This window comes from Colias croceus, chromosome Z, assembly GCF_905220415.1.
Source record: "Colias croceus chromosome Z, ilColCroc2.1".
In the NCBI taxonomy this organism is placed as follows: Eukaryota; Metazoa; Arthropoda; class Insecta; order Lepidoptera; family Pieridae; genus Colias; species Colias croceus.
In genome coordinates this window covers 6684989-6705706 of record NC_059568.1, presented here as the reverse complement: position 1 = coordinate 6705706, position 20718 = coordinate 6684989, and the positions used below count along the sequence as shown (strand labels likewise).

The window sequence follows — 20718 nt, the reverse complement described above, 5'->3', positions numbered from 1 at the left end:
ACTGGAACTAATAGACGAGTAGCGCTAGGTATGCCGAGTTTGGGCTCGTTTTGTTAGGTATGTCGAGACCTTACCTCCGGACTTGATGGAGTGACCTGCAGGTGTACTTCGAAGACTGCTACTGGAACTAATAGACGAGTAGAGCTAGGTATGCCGAGTTTGGGCTCGTTTTGTTAGTTATGTTGAGACCTTACCTCCGGACTTGATGGAGTGACCTACAGGTATACTTCGAAGAATGCTACTGGAACTAATAGACGAGTAGCGCTAGGAATGCCGAGTTTGGGCTCGTTTTGTTAGTTATGTTGAGACCTTACCTCCGGACTTGATGGAGTGACCTGCAGGTGTACTTCAAAGACTGCTACTGGAACTAATAGACGAGTAGAGCTAGGTAATTAGGTATGCCGAGTTTGGGCTCGTTTTGTTAGTTATGTTGAGACCTTACCTCCGGACTTGATGGAGTGACCTGCAGGTGTACTTCGAAGACTGCTACTGGAACTAATAGACGAGTAGCGCTAGGTATGCCGAGTTTGGGTTCTTTTTGTTAGTTATGTTGAGACCTTACCTCCGGACTTGATGGAGTGACCTGCAGGTGTACTTCGAAGACTGCTACTGGAACTAATAGACGAGTAGCGCTAGGTATGCCGAGTTTGGGCTCGTTTTGTTAGGTATGTCGAGACCTTACCTCCGGACTTGATGGAGTGACCTGCAGGTGTACTTCGAAGACTGCTACTGGAACGAATAGACGAGTAGCGCTAGGTATGCCGAGTTTGGGTTCTTTTTGTAAGTTAAGTTGAGACCTTACCTCCGGACTTGATGGAGTGACCTGCAGGTGTATCGGTCAATTAAGCAAAGCTGGCATGTTCACAGTACTCACACTTATGCAATTTCACTTACAGTATGTTCAAAAATAAATGCGACTCTAGTTTCATTTTAGAAAATATTCAAGTTTTAGACTGGCTTGCATATTCGCTCGTCTTTTAATTCTATTGAATATGCTTAGGATATGTCACAACTAAGCGCTCTAAAAGATTTTCCGCAAAATTTAATTACGGATCAACAACTTTACGAACACTTCCAAAGAACACATACCGCAATAAGACATTGGTATTCAATTTTAAGTAAGAACAACCGATATCGTTTGTAAATTAATGTAATTGGTGATAACTCTGATTATTAATTAGTAATTTGATTTTTGAAAAAAAAATGCCGATTTTAGTCAAAATTTATATTTTTCTAACAAGATCCTTATCATCCAAATTTCCACCTTGGTGAGAAAAATTGACATTTCTAATGAAAATGAACAAAAAATTAAATGATTTTATTAAATACTGTAAAATCTCTGCAGAGCAAGTGCCATAATAATTTTTTGAGATATCCAGAAAGGAAAAATATTTTTTTATAATTTGTACTTATTTTCTTAAGTTTCGATCGTCTACAATTACCTATTTAGTTAACTTACGTGCAATTTTAGTCATTGAGGTAATTAAGCATCTCATTCTTCATGTAAAAAACCAAAAAAAATAATCATAAGAGTCAAAAAAATTCAAAATATTCAATTGAATAGCCGAAAAATTGGGCATTTTCATAAAAAAATTTAAAACTCGAATATCTCGAAAACGGTTAAGTTTAGGATGGGAGGTTACATAGTGAAATCATTCAGAAATGATGTGTACTACATGCCCTTAACGGATCTACATCGACTTTTCCTGTAACCCTGTATAATTCTTCCATTTACTGTATCACAAAATTCTTCATAGATTTTTAGATATTCGTACTACACCAATAACATCACCCTGTATTTATAAACAATTGCAAAATATGACACATACATAGGCCGGGAGATACTGACACAAAATTTCGGGTCATTTGTAACAGAATGGCGGTTCTACAGAGGTCTTATTACGCAATGACAAAAAGAAAAATGATGGTCAGAACGCTGGTACCGGCGGACTAGTCGCGTGGGCGTAAGTCACACTCGTCGGATAAGTAAGACCCCTCTAGACCGCCATCCTGTTACAAATGACCCGAAATTTTGTGTCAGTATCTCCCGGCCTAATATGTGCAATGTGTAAATGTGTTGACGTTCCAGCTCTTCTTAATATACTTATACTTCGAAGACTGCTATTGGAACTAATAGACGAGTAGAGCTGGGTGTGCCGAGTTTGGGCTCGTTTTGTTAGTTATGTCGAGACCTTACCTCCGGACATGATGGAGTGACCTGCAGGTGTACTTCGAAGACTGCTACTCAAACTCAAACTCAAACTCAAACATTCATTTATTCAATTAGACTACTATTTAGTAGCACTTTCGAATCGTCATTACATAATTATTTTAACATTTACCACCGATTCGGAAAGCAGTGATCTATGGAGAAGAATCGGCAAGAAACTCCATAGTTGCTCTTTTAAAATCATGTCGATATTACATAATATGTAAATTATATCTAAATACATAATATATCATAATATATACAAAGAACTGTCCTGTGGTTTTTACGCGACAACCCTCCATGGGTTTTTATCGTCCATATATTCCTGAATACTGTAGTACGCTCTCTGAACTAGTACATTTTTTATATAAGTTTTAAATTTAGAACTACTAAACTCTCTAATATTATGAGGAATTCTATTGTAAAAGCGTATACCTTGACCCATAAATGAATTTTTAACTTTAGCTAATCGGAAAAATGGCATTTCAATTCTATTTCTGTTCCTTGTGCCATAACAGTGTCTATCTCCTACTCTTGTGTGTAAGTCGGCGTTTTTGTGTACATGCAAAATATTATTAAATATATACTGTGATGGTAGAGTAAGTATACCAGTATTCTTAAAGAGATCTCTTAGTGAGTCCCGAGCACGTAAATTATATATAGAGCGAATGGCTCTTTTCTGTAAGATAAATATAGTTTCTATATCTGCTGCCCTGCCCCATAGTAGAATTCCATAGGACATAATACTATGAAAGTAGCTGAAATATACCAATCTAGCTGTATCTTCATCGGTGAGATGCCTTACCTTTCGGACTGCATATGCTGCTGAACTGAGCTTACCTGCAGCGGTGTTGACATGGGCTCCCCACTGTAGTTTCTCGTCCAATGTTAACCCAAGAAATACAGTCGATTCTGTAGGGTGTAATACCTCCCCGTTCAAGGTAATATTTCTGCTCAACTTTTTAACGTTAGGTAGTAAAAATTCAACACAAGTTGTTTTTTTGGCATTTAATAATAAATTATTAGCAGTAAACCAGTCGGATATGTGTAAAAGAGTACTGTTCACTTCGTCAACATTTGGGTCATGCCTATCCACATTGAATATTAATGAGGTATCATCTGCAAACAGAACTATTTCACACCTATCCTGTAAATAATAAGGTAGATCATTGATATATACCAAGAACAAGAAGGGTCCTAAAATAGATCCTTGTGGAACACCAATGTTAATTGACGCATTGAATTACTGGAACTAATAGACGAGTAGAGCTAGGTATGCCGAGTTTGGGCTCGTTTTGTTAGTTATGTCGAGACCTTACCTCTGGACTTGATGGAGTGACCAGCAGGTGTACTTCGAAGACTGCTACTGGAACTAATAGACGAGTAGAGCTGGGTGTGCCGAGTTTGGGCTCGTTTTGTTTGTTATGTCGAGACCTTACCTCCGGACTTGATGGAGTGACCTGCAGGTGTACTTCGAAGACTGCTACTGGACCTAATAGATGATTATAGACTGTAACTAATAAACGAGTAAAGCTATCTTATAAGAGTGATATAGTCTATAGCTCTTATAACACTAACTAGTCCGGAAAAAGCCTAAACATTTTGTTTGGATAGGTGAGTGATTTCTTGAGTTATAAAATGTTTCAGTATATTTGAACCTATAAAGTTTAGTACCTATCAGTAGTATATGCATGTACCAAATAAACTTATTGTCTTTCTAGTTTTTGAAAACCCACTTGCATTTGATACCACAAAAAAATCACCTGCTGGTCACTCCATCAAATCCGGAGGTAAGGTCTCAACATAACTAACAAAACGAGCCCAAACTCGGCATACCTAGCTCTACTCGTCTATTAGTTCCAGTAGCAGTCTTCGAAGTACACCTGCAGGTCTCTCCATTAAGTCCGGAGGTAAGGTCTCAACATACCTAACAAAATTAGCCCAAACTCGGCACACCTATCTCTAATCGTCTATTAGTTCTAGTAGTAATCTTCGAAGTACACCTGCTGGTCACTCCATCAAGTCCGGAGGTAAGGTCTCAACATAACTTACAAAATGAGCCCAAACTCGCCACACCTAGCTCTACTCGTCGATTAGTTCCAGTAGCAGTCTTCAAAGTGCACCTGCAGGTCACTCCATCAAGTCCGGAGGTAAGGTCTCGACATAACTAACAAAACGAGCCCAAACTCGGCAACCCAGCTCTACTCGTCTATTAGTTCCAGTAGCAGTCTTCGAAGTACACCTGCAGATCACTCCATCAAGTCCGGAGGTAAGTTCTCAACATAACTAACAAAATGAGCCCAAACTCGGCACACCTAGCTCTAATCATCTATTAGTTCCAGTAGCAGTCTTCGAAGTACACCTTCAGGTCATTCCATCAATTCCGGAGGTTAGGTCTCAACGTAACTAACAAAACGAGCCCAAACTTGGCACACCTAGCTCTACTCGTCTATTAGTTCCAGTAGCAGTCTTCGAAGTACACCTGCAGGTCACTCCATCAAGTCCGGAGGTAAAGTCTCAACATTACTAAAAAAACGAGCCTAAACTCAGCACACCTAGCTCCACTCGTCTATGAGTTCCAGTACCAGTCTTCGAAGTACACTTTGGCAAGTACTTGTTTACCAAACAATCACTGTCCAATGAAATTAGGTAAATGGTATCTACTTTTGTGATCATTCAACGTTACAAACTTTACAAATCAAAGTAAAGTTAAAAAAAAACATGGCAATAAAAATAAGCTCAATTATCAAGTCGTGTTAGTTTACTCATAATTTCACCGCTTCGCGCATTTCGATGTGTGTGTGAGCCGTGCACGTGTAGTAGTAAGACTCAATACCTAAAATTGATGCGCGTCAATTTGTAAATACGTCCTTAAATCGTCAACGTTTCACGATTTGGTCATCCACATGTAGCGACACTTCCTCCTCCACACACATTTGGCCAGATCGTATAAAATATAAAGAGTCCATAAAATATTAAAAAATTTCAGAATGTATTCTAAAAACTTGTTTAATGTCATTTAAGTTAGTGCCGCGGCAGCGGCCGGCGAATGCCAGAAGCGAATCGTTTTTGCAATAGAAAACAGTTAGGTTAGGTTAGGTTAGACTTTGATAAACAACGCATGAGCCGAGCGAGCAAAGCGAGCGTGCCGCGGCAGCGGCCGGCGAGTGCCAGAAGCGGATCGCTTTTTAAAAAACAAACAATTATAATAATATAGTAGTAGTTGTTTAAATTATTTTATTTAAGTCGCATTTTTTCTTAAATACATATAAGATATCCACATTTTCCATAGTACTCGTACCTCTGTGTCGTAAATTCTTTGCTATGACTTTCTTCATAATATTGTTATTAAACGAATTATGAAGTTTTTAACTGCGAATAATTTAATTTTCGCCAGCGGCCGCCATCTTATCACATAAACACAGAGCTTGCAGCGCCTCTACCAACGATTAATGTAACTATTTTACGATATGATCAAATAATTTTGATCATTTTATGAAAAAACCGTGCGTTAATTGGCCATATCGTGAAACGATTTCTTATCATTGATCTGCCCAAACCACATCATGATGTGGCCAAACTAAATTGGCCATTTCACGATATGCGACCATTTGCGACGACACATGTCGTGGTCATATCGTAGATTTGATCATTTCATGATATGAGTGGCCATTTCACGAAATGGTCGCATATCGTGAAATGGCCAATTTAGTTTGGCCACATCATGATGTGGTTTGGGCAGATCAATGATAAGAAATCGTTTCACGATATGGCCAATTAACGCACGGTTTTTTCATGAAATGATCAAAATTATTGGATCATATCGTAAAATAGTTACATTAATCGTTGGTAGAGGCGCTGCAAGCTCTGTGTTTATGTGATAAGATGGCGGCCGCTGGCGAAAATTAAATTATTCGCAGTTAAAAACTTCATAATTCGTTTAATAACAATATTATGAAGAAAGTCATAGCAAAGAATTTACGACGAAGAGGTACGAGTACTATGGAAAATGTGGATATCTTATATGTATTTAAGAAAAAATGCGACTTAAATAAAATAATTTAAGAAACTACTACTATATTATTATAATTGTTTGTTTTTTAAAAAGCGATCCGCTTCTGGCACTCGCCGGCCGCTGCCGCGGCACGCTCGCTTTGCTCGCTCGGCTCGTGCGTTGTTTATCAAAGTCTAACCTAACCTAACCTAACTGTTTTCTATTGCAAAAACGATTCGCTTCTGGCATTCGCCGGCCGCTGCCGCGGCACTAACTTACATGACATTAAACAAGTTTTTAGAATATAGTTATTCTGAAATTTTTTAACATTTTATGGACTCTTTATATTTTATACGATCTGGCCAAATGTGGATGACCAAATCGTGAAACGTTGACGATATAACGATCTGATCAAACTATGTTGGCCATTTCACGATATGCGACGATTTCGTGAAATGGCCACTCATATCATGAAATGATCAAATCTACGATATGACCACGACATACACATGGCATAATGGTAATGATATATACATATTATATAGGTATGTGTAAATACATAATATGTATTACCTATATAAAAGTAATATGTATATGATACATGTAAGTATGTTCCTATATAATAATACTAGCTTACCGCCCGCGGCTTCGCCCGCTTTCTCTGAAACGATTTGAGATTTAAACTATCCCATCTCTCAAGTTGGATCGAACTGCACATGGTGGTGGTTTAGGAGTCCATTGAGGACAAACATTGTGACACGAGAATTATATATATTAAGATGTGTATATCTCATTATTAAGTTCAGTTTTACCTACTTATGTAATGTGAAGGACCAAGAGCCCACGACAGCCAGTCATTCGTTACTTTATAAAAGTTGAAAGTTTCTCTGTATAATATGTCTTCTATACAGATAAGAACGACCAGCGACTATCAAGTTTGGGTTGTGGTTACTTTGACAGGTTTTACCTGTCTAAGTACCTGTTGGTAGTAGGTGTACAAAATAGTACCTAACTTTCATACTTTAATGAACTTTAGCTTTTATACTATAATGTAAGTTAGGTACTATTAATTTTGGTTTTATCAGGGATTTAATTCGTCATTCAGACGTTCTGAGGCTAAACCATTTATGTAACTAATCTCGATAAGATCATGTTGGGTTTTCGCAAATAATACAATATCATCAGCGAATATTAGATGTGTTAGCGTGCGTCTATTGTCGCCAGCGCCGGACCTATGCACGGATTGATTTCCGATCTTGTTATAAAATGAGCATATTAAGGTGGATGTTCCGACCGTCCCTCCATACATTTTTGATTACCTCTAAACACTTAACACAGACACTATTTCTTTAAAACTAATCATTTTATCACTTCTCTATAATGAAATGTGTGCGCGTTCGACCTTTTTAATCAATAATTTACAATATTTACTTAGAAAAACAACAGTAAAATACCGGAAAAATTTGACACTTCTACAGTAGTGTGCGTGACTTTTGCCAAGCGAAACACGACATAAAGCACGACATCTAGCGCATAGACTATATACTTATTACAGATCTAGCGCGTCAATGTCTAAACGAAAGGCGATGTTTAGACATAAGACGCGCTAGATGTCGTGCATTCGCGTTCGTTATCTTATACATAATGAGCATAATTCTAATAAATCAAAGTTCTGTGTAAAAATTGAGTAATTTCATTTCCAATCGTTCAAAGAAAATAACAATAAAATAAAATAAAACTAATGACCTTAGAAACTATGTTTTTTTTTGTAAACAATTTATTACTCATTATTGTTCGTCCGTCGTAGGTCTGTAAACTGTATTGTACACTGAAGGTAAATGGTACTGTAGGTACTTTAGTTCGGCGTCGTCGTCGGCTTGATATAAATTACATTCTTGATTTCATTGACACGCGCTATGATTTGCGCGCGGAATTTCTTGTGTTGTGAATTTATTTTTGTATGCTATGCATTTTAATTGATTCAAATTGCAATGTTTCTCTAGTATGCATTTGAGACTATATTGTAAATTGTAATAATTGATCGTGGGTATAGTAATTAATTATTCTAATAACGCAATTAGTAATATATGTATTTTCGGTGGGATTCAAAACAAAAAATTGGCCCGTGATTTTTATGAAATTTCACCACATTGCAAATCACATCAATCATAGTTCATACACATGTAGGTATGACGAAAGTGATTAGTATTGTGGCTAACATTGACTCATCAGTTCATCACTGAAACCAGTGATAAATCAGTACCTATATCATATTGTGTTTGAATATTTTTAAACAATGATATAAATATACAATTATTATAAATCGGTAAACTATCAAAGTAATCACAAACTTGCAAACATTGGTAAAATGTCCAGTAGTTTATGAGCCTATTCATTACAATCAAACAAACAAACAAAGTTTTCCTCTTTATAATATTAGTGTAGACAAACACTATGAATACGATCACGAATGCAAATTCGGGGATTTTCTAATTATTGCTAAATAATAATTGAATTCGTTTTGAAATACTCTATAATTTTTAGTGTATAAATATTAAATAGACATTTATAATGTGGTGCTCATTTTTTTTGTACTGCTAACGCTATTGTAGGTACCTATTTTCGTTGTTTTATTTCAAGTGAACACGGCCATACAATTTTGTCACGAGCCGCCTATGATTGTAGGTACTTTTGTTAGGCTCCTTCGTCGTCCGCGTCGCGTCGGCTCGAAAGTTCTTGATTTCATTGTCACGCGCTATGATTTGCGCGCGGATTTTCTTGTGTTGTGAATTTATTTTTGTATTATTATTATTTTTTATTTATTTTTTATTTTATTGATTCAAATAAAATATTTCACTAGTATGCATTTGAGACTATATTGTACTAGCGGTCCGCCCCGGCTTCGCCCGTGGTACATATTAACGTTTTCTCTACATAAGAACCATCCTCGTACTTCAAGGAATATAATAAAAAAAGAATTATCGAAATCGGTTCAGCCGTTCTCGAGTTATGGAATTACAACGAAAAGTGGCATTGATTTTTATATATTAGATTATGTATAATTTATCGTAGGTATAGTTATTCTTATAACGCAGTTATATTTTCGGTGGGACAATTTGACCCGTGATTTTTCTGAAATATCACCACGTTGCAAATCACATCAATCATACACACGTATGACGAAAGTATAGTGGCTAACATTGACTCATCAGTTCATCACTGAAACCAGTGATAAATCTATATCATATTTTATTGTGTTTGAATATTTTTTAAACAACGATATATACAATATTATTATAAATCGGTAAACTACCAAAGTACTTCCGAATTTTCAGACAGACAAACAAGTAGTTTGAACACGCAGTTTTCTTATACTAGTAGCAAAAATCAAAAACATAATATTATGTTTACCTACTATATTTTACTAAAAGTCGAGTGCGTCGAAATCGTAAATAATAATATAATGTTTTTCACCTTCCTGGTTATTTTCCCATAGTAAATAGTGTTTTAGGTTTGTTGTTGTAGGTAGGAATAATAATAATTATTCTTACTTGTTGGTTATGAAATGTATATTGAAATAATTTACTTTTACAAATTATTAGTGATATTAGTTTTGAGTGAAAATGCTTGGATCAGCATAATATTATATGGTACTTCAAATACATGTTTTGATAAAAAAACAATAGTGTAATAAAATAAAACTGCGTTTTATTGTAATCAATGTTGACAGTTTTAAATTCCAAAATTATTGATCAATAAAATAGTTTACAACAACAAATATAATTTTTATTTTTATAACCATCGTTCATAATATAAACCGTAGCAGGTGGCGTTTTGAAGTTCTGTCTACTCATACAGAAAAATGGAAAACTTGTTTTTTTTTGTAAACAATTTATTACTCATTATTGTTGTTTGGCTGTGTGATTGGCAACTCGAAGCGTGGTCGTCCGTCGTAGGTACTTTTGTTCGGCGTCGCGTCGTCGCTCGTCCGCGTCGGCTTGATATAAAACATTCTTGATTTCATTGACACGCGCTATGATTTGCGCGCGGAATTTCTTGTGTTGTGAATTTATTTTTGTATGCTATGCATTTTAATTGAATCAAATTGCAATATTTCTCTAGTATGCATTTGAGACTATATTGTAATAATTGATCGTGGGTAGGTATAGTAATTAATTATTCTAATAACGCAATTATATTTTCGGTGGGATTCAAAACAAAAAATTGGCCCGTGATTTTTATGAAATTTCACCACATTGCAAATTATATATTATACAATTACAATTACAATTATTATAAATCGGTAAACTATCAAAGTAATCACAAACTTGCAAAATATGCTTTTCCGAATTTTCAGACAGACACACAATTTTATTAGTTTGTTTTAGCAAAGTAGGTACCTATACCTATACGCTTACGTCGCGCGTCGCGTCGCGTCGTCGAAAACGGTGCGCCCAGAAACAAACATACCTACCTAATTCAGTTACAATCCTTTTTTTGTTCCGTAATATATTGTATTCTAATACGATTTTTTTTATTCGTCGGCCAGTTCTAGGGTAGACTGGGTACGGTTGAAACAATTTCACTTATAACGGCCATAACTTTGCTGTTTATAACCCGAGCGATGTAAAATATATGTTAAATAAAAGAGCATGTATCTGTCTACTAATAGGCGCTATGAATTTAGTTCCATGTTTATTATTTTTTATAGTAGATCAAATTAAAAAAATAAATCCGATTTGTTTCAACCGTCCCCATACCAGAGGCGGTTGAAACAGTGATTGGGCTCAGTTGAAAAATATGCGAATAATACAAAATGTAGCATTAAAATATGTTTTATTGATTGTTTATTTTAAATCTAACAATAATTAAGTAACTCTATTACAATAAGGTCTGCTCTCTAAATATGGTGACATACAAACAAGACAAAAGTACCTACTCCTCATCTTCTGATGATATCTCTTCTTGTATTTTTTTTATTTTTTGCTTCTTCGATGTTACTTTTACATTTTCCTCCATCAAATGTCTTCCTTTTTCGTCAATCCAATCGCTTCTTCACTTGCCTAGCTCTAGTTTGTTTCAATATTAATTCTTGCTCTTTTCTTATCTCTTCCTTATCTGGTGTGTCAGTGAAAAGTGTAAACTTTCTGAGTTTTTGCCCTCTATTATTATACCTTCTATTGTTATATCCTCTATTATATCCCATTTTTTTATTTTCTTGCTCGCCAGAGTCATCTCGCATTCGAATTTACCTTAGAAGCGAATAATTGTGCTTCTCTGCCACTTTTCGCAATGATCTCCGGTTTTCACTTCCTCATACGCGTCTTTGTACTTTGAAAAGTATATTTATCTTCCCGAAATCTCTCTTACACGTACTATTGGCATTTAAAAATACAAAAAATAATTAAAACAATGTTTCAACCGTACCCAAAAAAAATGTTTCAACCGTCCCCAACTCCTACTTTAGGTAAAATACAGTTATAGTAATTTTAACAACAATGATACACAAAAACTAGTCACAATGTCATATTCCACAAGATTATCTTCAAACAAAAACGCACACTTAATACTGTCACTAAAATAGATACGCCAATAATTGGAAAAATCTTCAAGCAAAAATACTTACTTTTGGTCATTAAAACACAATAGGGTCTTATAAAATCAGCTGAAGCGCGCGGAGATCGACGCAACATTGTGGTTCGTGTTTAGAACAGTTGTGCGCTTCATTTTCCCCTTGGACCCCTGACCCCCCCACCAACGGTTTGCGAGATATTCGTGTTGTTTCAACCGTCCTTTGTTTCAATCGTACCCAGTCTACCCTACTAGGTATAAAAAGATAAAATTGAAATATAATTATTGTAGCGACAGCCATATGTTACTATGTTTTCGTAAATATGTTTTTCACCTTCCTGGTTATTTTCACATAATCTTATATATATATAAATGAATCGCAAAATGTGTTGGTAAGCGCATAGGTAACTCGAGAACGGCTGAACCGATTTCGATAATTCTTTTTTTATTATATTCCTTGAAGTACGAGGATGGTTCTTATGTAGAGAAAACGTAAACATGTACCACGGGCGAAGCCGGGGCGGACCGCTAGTCTAATATAAAAATGAATCGCAAAATGTGTTGGTAAGCGCATAACTCGAGAACGGCTGAACCGATTTCGATAATTCTTTTTTTATTATATTCCTTGAAGTACGAGGATGGTTCTTACTTCTTATGGAGAGAAAACGTAAACATGTACCACGGGCGAAGCCGGGGCGGACCGCTAGTAAATAATAAAATAATAAATAGTGTATTAGATTTGTTATTGTATCTTGTATACCTACGAATAATTATTCTTACGTCTTGTTGGGAAATGTTCAAATACCTACCTATTGAAATAATTTACTGTTACAAATCATTAGTGTTATTAGGTAGTTTTGAGTGAATAGGCATGGATCAGAAATTCTGAATATAATATGCTACTAAACTACTCAAATACATACACGCCAAACTTGTTTTACATTCACGCCATCTAGAGTTCAATCTTTATCATTTTTGTATACGTCTGTGTGTGTAAACGACCCTGTATGCAATGACAGATGTTAAAACGCATGGTTTTACCGAATTGGGTGGATTTTAAGGCAATGATAATGACATATTTAAATAAAATATAATATTCAGTAATCGCCATGACTATTCCTACGACCTTAATCTTTTCCAATTACGCAAAAACTCAAATAAACTAGAAATGTAGAATTCAGCGCCATCTAGCGGGACATTGGCTGGGAACAGATCGTAGCAATCACCTTAAATCAAGAATAAATAATAAGAAAATAATTCGCTGGTTAGAAGTCACAAATATGTGATTTAGTGCAGATTTCGCGCGATTTTTTTCCGCGCGGATATTTTGTGCAGTATGGAGAAGTATGACCATAGAAATCTAAATAACAGACAAGACTCGTGCCATACCTAACTGTAATCAAATCCTTCATCGTCCAATCACTAGCCATGAACGACACCCTGAACCGAAAACCAACTTGTTCACACTAGAGTCCGCGGACTTGCCGCCAGTGTAGCCATTATACTTATACGACTTTCCATACGAAAATGTCAAAAGGATGAATTGTAAAATGATTCTTTTTATGAATTCTATATATGTGTCTTATGGGAATATCTTATGAAACACCTGTTATGTATGTCGGGTTGTATAATAGAAAGCAATTAATATTAATTAAATATACTTTATTTCATGTAATAATTATTAATGTAAATAGTAGGTTAACAAAAGGATTGTAGAATGCCGTGTAAAATGTAAAATCAAAGATGTCTTCCCGAATAATAGTGTTGCTAGGTGACGCTGTGTGTACCACAGATTATCAATGTCCAATTTATTGTGCTAACAACACCAAAAGTGACTATTTTAGTCCTGCATTATTTACAGAGTCCAAGCACAACGCAAATTCGCCGCGGGCATACATGTTCCGGTTACGCGTCAAACGCAACAAGCCGCTGTGGACAGGAGAACAGCAACACCTCCCGAGTCAAGAGTCTTCCAAATACATACTACACCGAGCTCGATGTTGGATGTGGTCGCTTTCCAAGGCAAGTGAAAAATAAATCGTGAAAATAAAGTTCCCTTCTATGATTTTTACGGAAAATACTACACTTAACTATTCACTAATTGATTGTTTGATCAATCACAGAAATACCACATAGTGAACTACACCACAACAGTACCACATTTTTCTAGTTGCCGATATACTATTTAACCTATACGCTTTGTGGCATTGAAGAAAAGCCATAATAAATAATAATAAATCAAATCTGGCGCCATAAAAATGCAGTTTAGTGTTCTATTATGACTGAATGCTCTAGACCTCTAGTGACTAGTCTATCAATACCACATCACATACAGAAATAGAAAAGCTTTTTATTTGCCACCATGTAAAAACATGTAACATAATATCTTGATAATCTAAAATAAAGAACCAAAAACAGCAATAGTAGCAAAAAAGAACTCCCTATTAATTAAAATGTGGTACTGCACATTATAGAGTAAAGAGAATTGTTGCTGTATATGATCACAGAAGCATTTGTTTTATATGCCCATATCTATGCTGATATCTCTTTTTTTAGGTATACACACTCACAAGCAACCAGTTGTACTATTAAAAAGGTTAGAAGATACAATGCAGCCAAGTTGCAGCAAGAGCAGCGAAAATGGCGAATCTGAACCGCCCAATCGGTACCCAATACGTTCGAAGAGCAGAAAATCTGTACGGAGGGATCGTAGCAGTGATACAGGTTAGTACTTAACTAGTATTTTGTAACTAGCTTTCCACCCGCGGGAGGCTTCGACCGCGTTGTCTAAAACATAATAAATTATATACTAAAACCTTCCTCTTGAATAATTCTATCTTTTATAAAAAAACCGCACCAAAATCCGTTGCGTAGTTTTAAAGATAACCATACATCGGGACATAGGGGACAGAGAAAGCTACTTTGTTTTATACTATGTAGTGATTATCACCGATTTTATCCTGAACAGTAGTTTTGTTTATAGTACAGTTACATTATTTCATGTGTATAGCGTACACAAATAAAAGGCATTTTGTGCAGCTTAATTTATCTGCCACACAATGGTAATGGTCGCATTCTTATAACCATGGTAGTGTCTTAAAAATAAAAAATAAAGATTGTTGAAATTTTATTGAAGTTTTCTTTTTTCTTGATTTTAATGATATTAATGAAAAAAAAAAAAAGCAATGCAATACAATATATCACATCTTTTGATATACATCTGATTGTGTCATGGTGTACTTAATTAAATTTCTTCTCATGAAATTGTACATATTTTCAATTTTGTAGGTCTGTGAATTGGTAAACATCAATTTTTTAAACTTGCAACTCAATATAAAAATTGGTTATTTAATATTTTTATTTGTTACAGGTTGTAGTAAAAAGAGAAAAATATCCAAGAAGAAGTCATCAAATAGTAATGCATTCATGGGTACGATTATTTTATGAGTTACATTACATATTATGTTTAAGTTAAATTATAAATGATATAGGTAAACCAGAATCTGATGGCAATTAGGGAAATCAAAATTTTGAGTGTGCAACCCTAGGGAAAATGGACTGAACGATCTTGATACTGCTTATTTTTTATTTTGTCCTCAACATCATTAGTCACATTACATAAGTGAACAATTATACTTTACTTAATAATGAGATATCCATTAATATTCTGTAGGTACACATACTTACATGTACTTATATGTAATATACATATTACTTTTATCTATGTAATACATATTATTATTTACACATACCTGTATTTGTATATATTATTCATTATCATTATGCCATGTAAAAATATGGATGTAACGATAATGCAGATCAAAACTAGATAATGCTAATAATTTTTTTAATAAAATAAAATAAAACTATGTTTATTTTCGTAAGTATTAACAGATACACACATTATAAAATTGACTTGGACAGCTTAGACTTTACGAATAGCCGTATTGGAAACTCCTGTAATAAGTTTTCATAAAATTATATTGTAATCAAAAAACAATATTATAGTTACCGGTTATTATAGCTTCAGGAGTATTTTATGCTTGTACAATAATAATTACAAGAATGCTTTAATGATGTGAAATATGAGCGATAAGAGTAAAGCGCGGATCACGGGAACTGTGAATCATTTTTTAGTTCATCAATTTAACTTTTGTTAATATTATGTGCCACAAATACACTTTAAAACCAACACCTTTATAGTACAAATAATAATAAGTTAAAAAAAAAAAAAACAACTAAAACCTAAAACCCAACTACGACAAAAAACGGCGCTGACGCTACAACAAAATAAGAAAAAAATCTTTGTTCAGTTCAGTATTCTGAAAATCTTGTTTTTTCTTTTTATGTAATAGTGAAATGTAATCCTGGTTAAAATTATTTCATGAGCTACATAATATGTTTTAAGATAATAATTTATAATTATGATAATTTTTCAGAAATAGAACAGTCCGTACCCATAACACCTGTTTCTGGAGCTTCTGCCGATCATATGATAGGTATATACAATGGAAATTTTTGATGGGCCGTGGAGGGAAAATACTTGAATACTGGAGATAAAAAAAAATTCTCAAAGGAAACATTCTTTTATAATGAAATAGAACTGCATTGAAATATTTTCGAAAATTCATTTGCTTCGAAACGGAATCGCACTAACGACTTTTCTTCTGAAATTGCAGATAATAATTAGAAGTATAACAAATTCAAAAGACGAAATAATAATCGAATATTAAAATTGCGGTGTCACATTCTCTTTGATACTGTATTGGCTAGCTGGTCTGGCTTGGAATACGCTAGTTCTGTTAACATAAGGCTTTATTATTTTAAGCTAGTGTTATTGCTGTGGTAACCACATTCAAAATTAATTGCACGCGAATCAAACACTATTGGACTGAACAAGTTACTTAAAAAACTGTGCCAATTCGCACTAGACGAATAAGAAGATAAATTAAAAAAGGGAGTGGAAAAGATCAAAGTCTCGTTTTACTCTGCGACTTATTTTTGAGATTCACAGTTCGTACAACTGTACCCTGACCACGTGTATTTAGGTGGAACACCACTCTTGCAAGTAATAATTGCCACAGTTTTTGAACTTTTTCAGTTGAATAGTGTTTTTTTTTCGCGTGCAGTTAATTTCGGACGAGTAGTCACCTCAGTAATAAATATATCCACCAAATAGCCAGCCCAAATTATATAGCCACTTGTAAACAGAACTAGCATATCCAAGTCAGGAAAATCATAACGGACAATTTTTCTCAGACGTTACAATAATTGTACTCCATAATAAAGATCTAATATTTTACGGATAATATGTGTTTGTGTCCGTTTGAAGAATGAAATAAGAAATTTCTATTTTTTTTTTAAGTTTGTTCTATTCCCGGTCAAAGCAAGTGAATTTTCGTAAATCTTTGAATCCATATCTTTTTAAAAATATAGGAATGTTTCATTTCAGTAAAATTTGATATTCTTCACCTTCAGACTTCAGGATTTCAAGTACTTTCCCTCCAGGGCCCATCGAAAGGAGATTGCCCAAGTGAATATGGCACTTGGTATAAAAATAAAACTTATTGTGTCAAGATGAAATATAACTCAATTTAAAGATTGATGTTAGTACTTTTAGATATGATTAAAGTTTTTCTGTTAATAAGCCACAGTTCAGGACAATAAAAATAAAAACAATAATTTTATTCAATATTTAAATAAATACTTTATCGAGTTTAATCCATCGATGAACGTTAAGTTTTACATTTATTACATAGTAATATTTTAATTTACAAGACAAATTTAAAAATAAAAATAACTACGTTAAAGAAAATCGACTTCAAAAACGGAACTGGTATAATTAAGACTTAATAGTGATACATATTATGATCATTATAAATACACATAGGAACTAACAATATCACGAATATGTGACACAACAAAAATTTTACTCATATCAACCGTTTTCATTTTCCTTTCCACACTGTATTACAGTATATTTTGTGATAATAATTTATAAATTATAAAATTTTTGTTGCTAATATTTCAGATGAGGAGGTAGAAAATGTTAATGGATATGGAAGCATGACGCCTCTTCCTAATACTACTGGCTGTAGAGCAGGTAGTTTCGTTTTTTTTACGTGTGACCGTAAAATAGTTGAAAGTAATCTTATGTAGAAGAAAATATTAATTTACGTATATTTCATTTGTTTAAATCACATTTTTGTTATTAACATTTCAGATAAGGAAGATTCTGGAATTGTGAACCAAGTTCCTTTTGGTGCTTTAACAGGTATATTTTATTTTTTATTTAATGTGGAATAAATGTAGTCCTTACTCCTAGGAAAATTATTTTATGAATTACCTATATTTTAAGATAACCATGTATAAATTATCGTGTTTTTGTATATTACTTCAGAAATGGAAATGCCTGTGTCCATAAAGACGTCCAATGATCCCTCAGATTTAATTAGTATGTTTTTCGTTTTTTTGTAGTCTAATAGTTTAATGTATTCCTACGTAAAATTATTTTATGAATTACAAATATCTTAAGATATATTAAATACTCATTTTTTTTATTATAAATATTTCAGATATAAAGCAAGAATCCCCATTTCGTGTGTCTGGTACTTCGAATTATGTTTCAAGTATGTAATATTTTATTATTGTGATATATAATCGTTTATTTATGGTGTACATGAGTTCATAAGCTTATACTAATTTGGTGAGCTGCTTATTTATATAAATTGTTTATTTATATTATGTTACGTTCAAAGACAGAAAACACTCATTGAGAGAAAAAATCACTCATAAGAGGTAGCGCGCACGAGCAACTTTGTCTCCGCATCTATTTTGTCTCCGCAACTATTTTAGTCTCTCCCACCCATGGGCTAGTATGAAAGTGCGCGCACGTAGCGACGCAACTCACCATACAATTGATGTACACAACACAAACACACAACAACAACAAAAGTTGATCTTGTGCGCTAACTCTAACGCGTCGTGTGACCACAAAGTAGCTATAGTGACCCTTTTTGGTCCGTTGGATAAGACTTGAACATAACACAATATAACTTATAGGTATAAATATGGACACATAACTAATTTATTTATTAATCATAACTAATCTATAGTCCTTTTCAAATAGGATGATTCCTGTGACATATCGATTGATGACACGTGTAGAGGTTGCCTTTACTGAAATCGTATCAATTGTTTCCGATAATGGATAATATTTTATATGGAAATGAAATCGATTTAAATAAAAGACCAAAATCAGTTATTTCGGCATTTCGCCAACAATTAGGTAACTAAGGAATCTTAGCAAACAACAGCGACAAAAAGTGAACAATAACAATTAGTAATAATAAAAGAATACCACGTAAAGTATCAATATAAAAATGCAACTTGTATACAAAGCTGACGGACTCGTACAGACGATTGACGCGATTGTCAAACGATCACAAGATGGGCGTCGATTATTCGTTGTGTGCGTGATGACAGCGCCCCTAGTGGCCGCAACTATTCAGGACTTGTCATCTGTAAAATCATTTCAACTGATGTCAGCTAGATGATAAGATATTTTTGTGATATTGATTTTCGACTAGTTTTTCAACGAAATTGAAAAAAATAGTGTAAAAAGTGAGCGTGTATATTATACCTAGCAATTTTCTTCCTGGTGAAATATAATTTTTTCTCTTCACAGCAGCTATCCATTTTTGTCTTTGCTGTAATATCCACTTTGATGTTGGAAACGTCGAATTAAACTTGCAGGAACTGTTTTTCCCATTGTTTTTACAATTTACGACACAGCATGTACTATGACCCATATCGCTAATTTTTATGTTTTTACTAAAATTATAAAGGAAGTTATGAAAATAAAGCAATTTGACACATGACAGCCCAGAATTAATTCACATTTCTGCCACGTCGTGCGCTACGGTCGATTTGCCGTTCCCTACCACCCACTTCGCACATAGCCAATATGATTTTCCAACTCTATAATTTTTCAACGTTCGATTTCATGTACACGAATTGCGTAGGTGTTATTTTTTTGTGTTATTTTATTTTTCGTTATATTAAACTAAACAAAACTGTTTTTGTTTTAGTAGCTTAAGATGTTAAATTTTTATATTTTTGGTAATAATGCCGCCTTAAAATAAAAATATTATGCTTTAAAATTATTTTTGCTTTTAAACATAAAATACGTAATTCGGAACACAATGAAGTGTCACAGGAATCATCCTAGGTGAAAACGACTATAGAAGTCCATGTTATATTCTTTAATTCTAAGCTTAATTTATGCTTTTAGATTTACAATTTGAAAATTCTGATGAAGCCATCGCGAATTTAAATGTTAAAACTAAAAATGAGAGGACAGGTAATAACTGAGTTTATTGTTTCTGCGAACTTAGCAGAGTACTTTCCTGTAGAGAGTGCAAAAATTGGAGTTCCTCATTTTTCCTCCTGATGTGCCAAAATTTTCAGCCAGCCTTAAAAAAATATCTTGTTCGATTATTTTTTTCCTTATGAACTTATCAATGAAAGATGTACCTTCGTTGCCTTTAAAACTTTCCATTGGTAAAAAAATAGCGAACTTCATGGGCATGTCATTCTAAAACGGGCCTTTTATTTCGAGTATAAGCAAATGTGAATATACATACTCATTAAAAATATAGAATTTTGGATAGAACTCTGTTTTTGTTGTCGGGTCTTGATTTTGATTTTCTAGTATGGATTTATAATTGTTTAAAAAATAAAGCAAGGAGTTTTCGTTCGTGAACTTCCCAGATATTAATTATGAATAGCACCCTATGACTAAGTAATTTTGTTTTTTTTTAACAAGTAAGATTTGTAGACTGACTATCAGACCATTAAATTAACAAGTGCATGCAAAAGAACTATTAATTTTTCATGCTCTGCTGGAAAGAACTTTGCTAATAGTACTATAATATATATATTA

General features: G+C 34.0%; 1 protein-coding gene across 4 annotated transcripts in view; it reads left to right on the top strand.

Annotated features, from left to right (window-relative positions):
• The window catches only part of LOC123705008 (protein Jumonji), a 43846-nt gene that overhangs the window by 5567 nt on the left and 17561 nt on the right, over window positions 1-20718 (top strand). The window contains exons 3-11 of one of the 4 annotated variants that reach the window (XM_045653548.1): window positions 13636-13796; window positions 14331-14498; window positions 15145-15204; window positions 16214-16273; window positions 17806-17877; window positions 17998-18048; window positions 18175-18228; window positions 18350-18403; window positions 20068-20136. In XM_045653548.1, coding sequence (XP_045509504.1) covers window positions 13636-13796; window positions 14331-14498; window positions 15145-15204; window positions 16214-16273; window positions 17806-17877; window positions 17998-18048; window positions 18175-18228; window positions 18350-18403; window positions 20068-20136 — 749 coding nt within the window. The remainder of the gene's footprint in view (window positions 1-13635; window positions 13797-14330; window positions 14499-15144; window positions 15205-16213; window positions 16274-17805; window positions 17878-17997; window positions 18049-18174; window positions 18229-18349; window positions 18404-20067; window positions 20137-20718) is intronic. The other 3 variants (XM_045653549.1, XM_045653550.1, XM_045653551.1) reach the window with 3 other exon arrangements.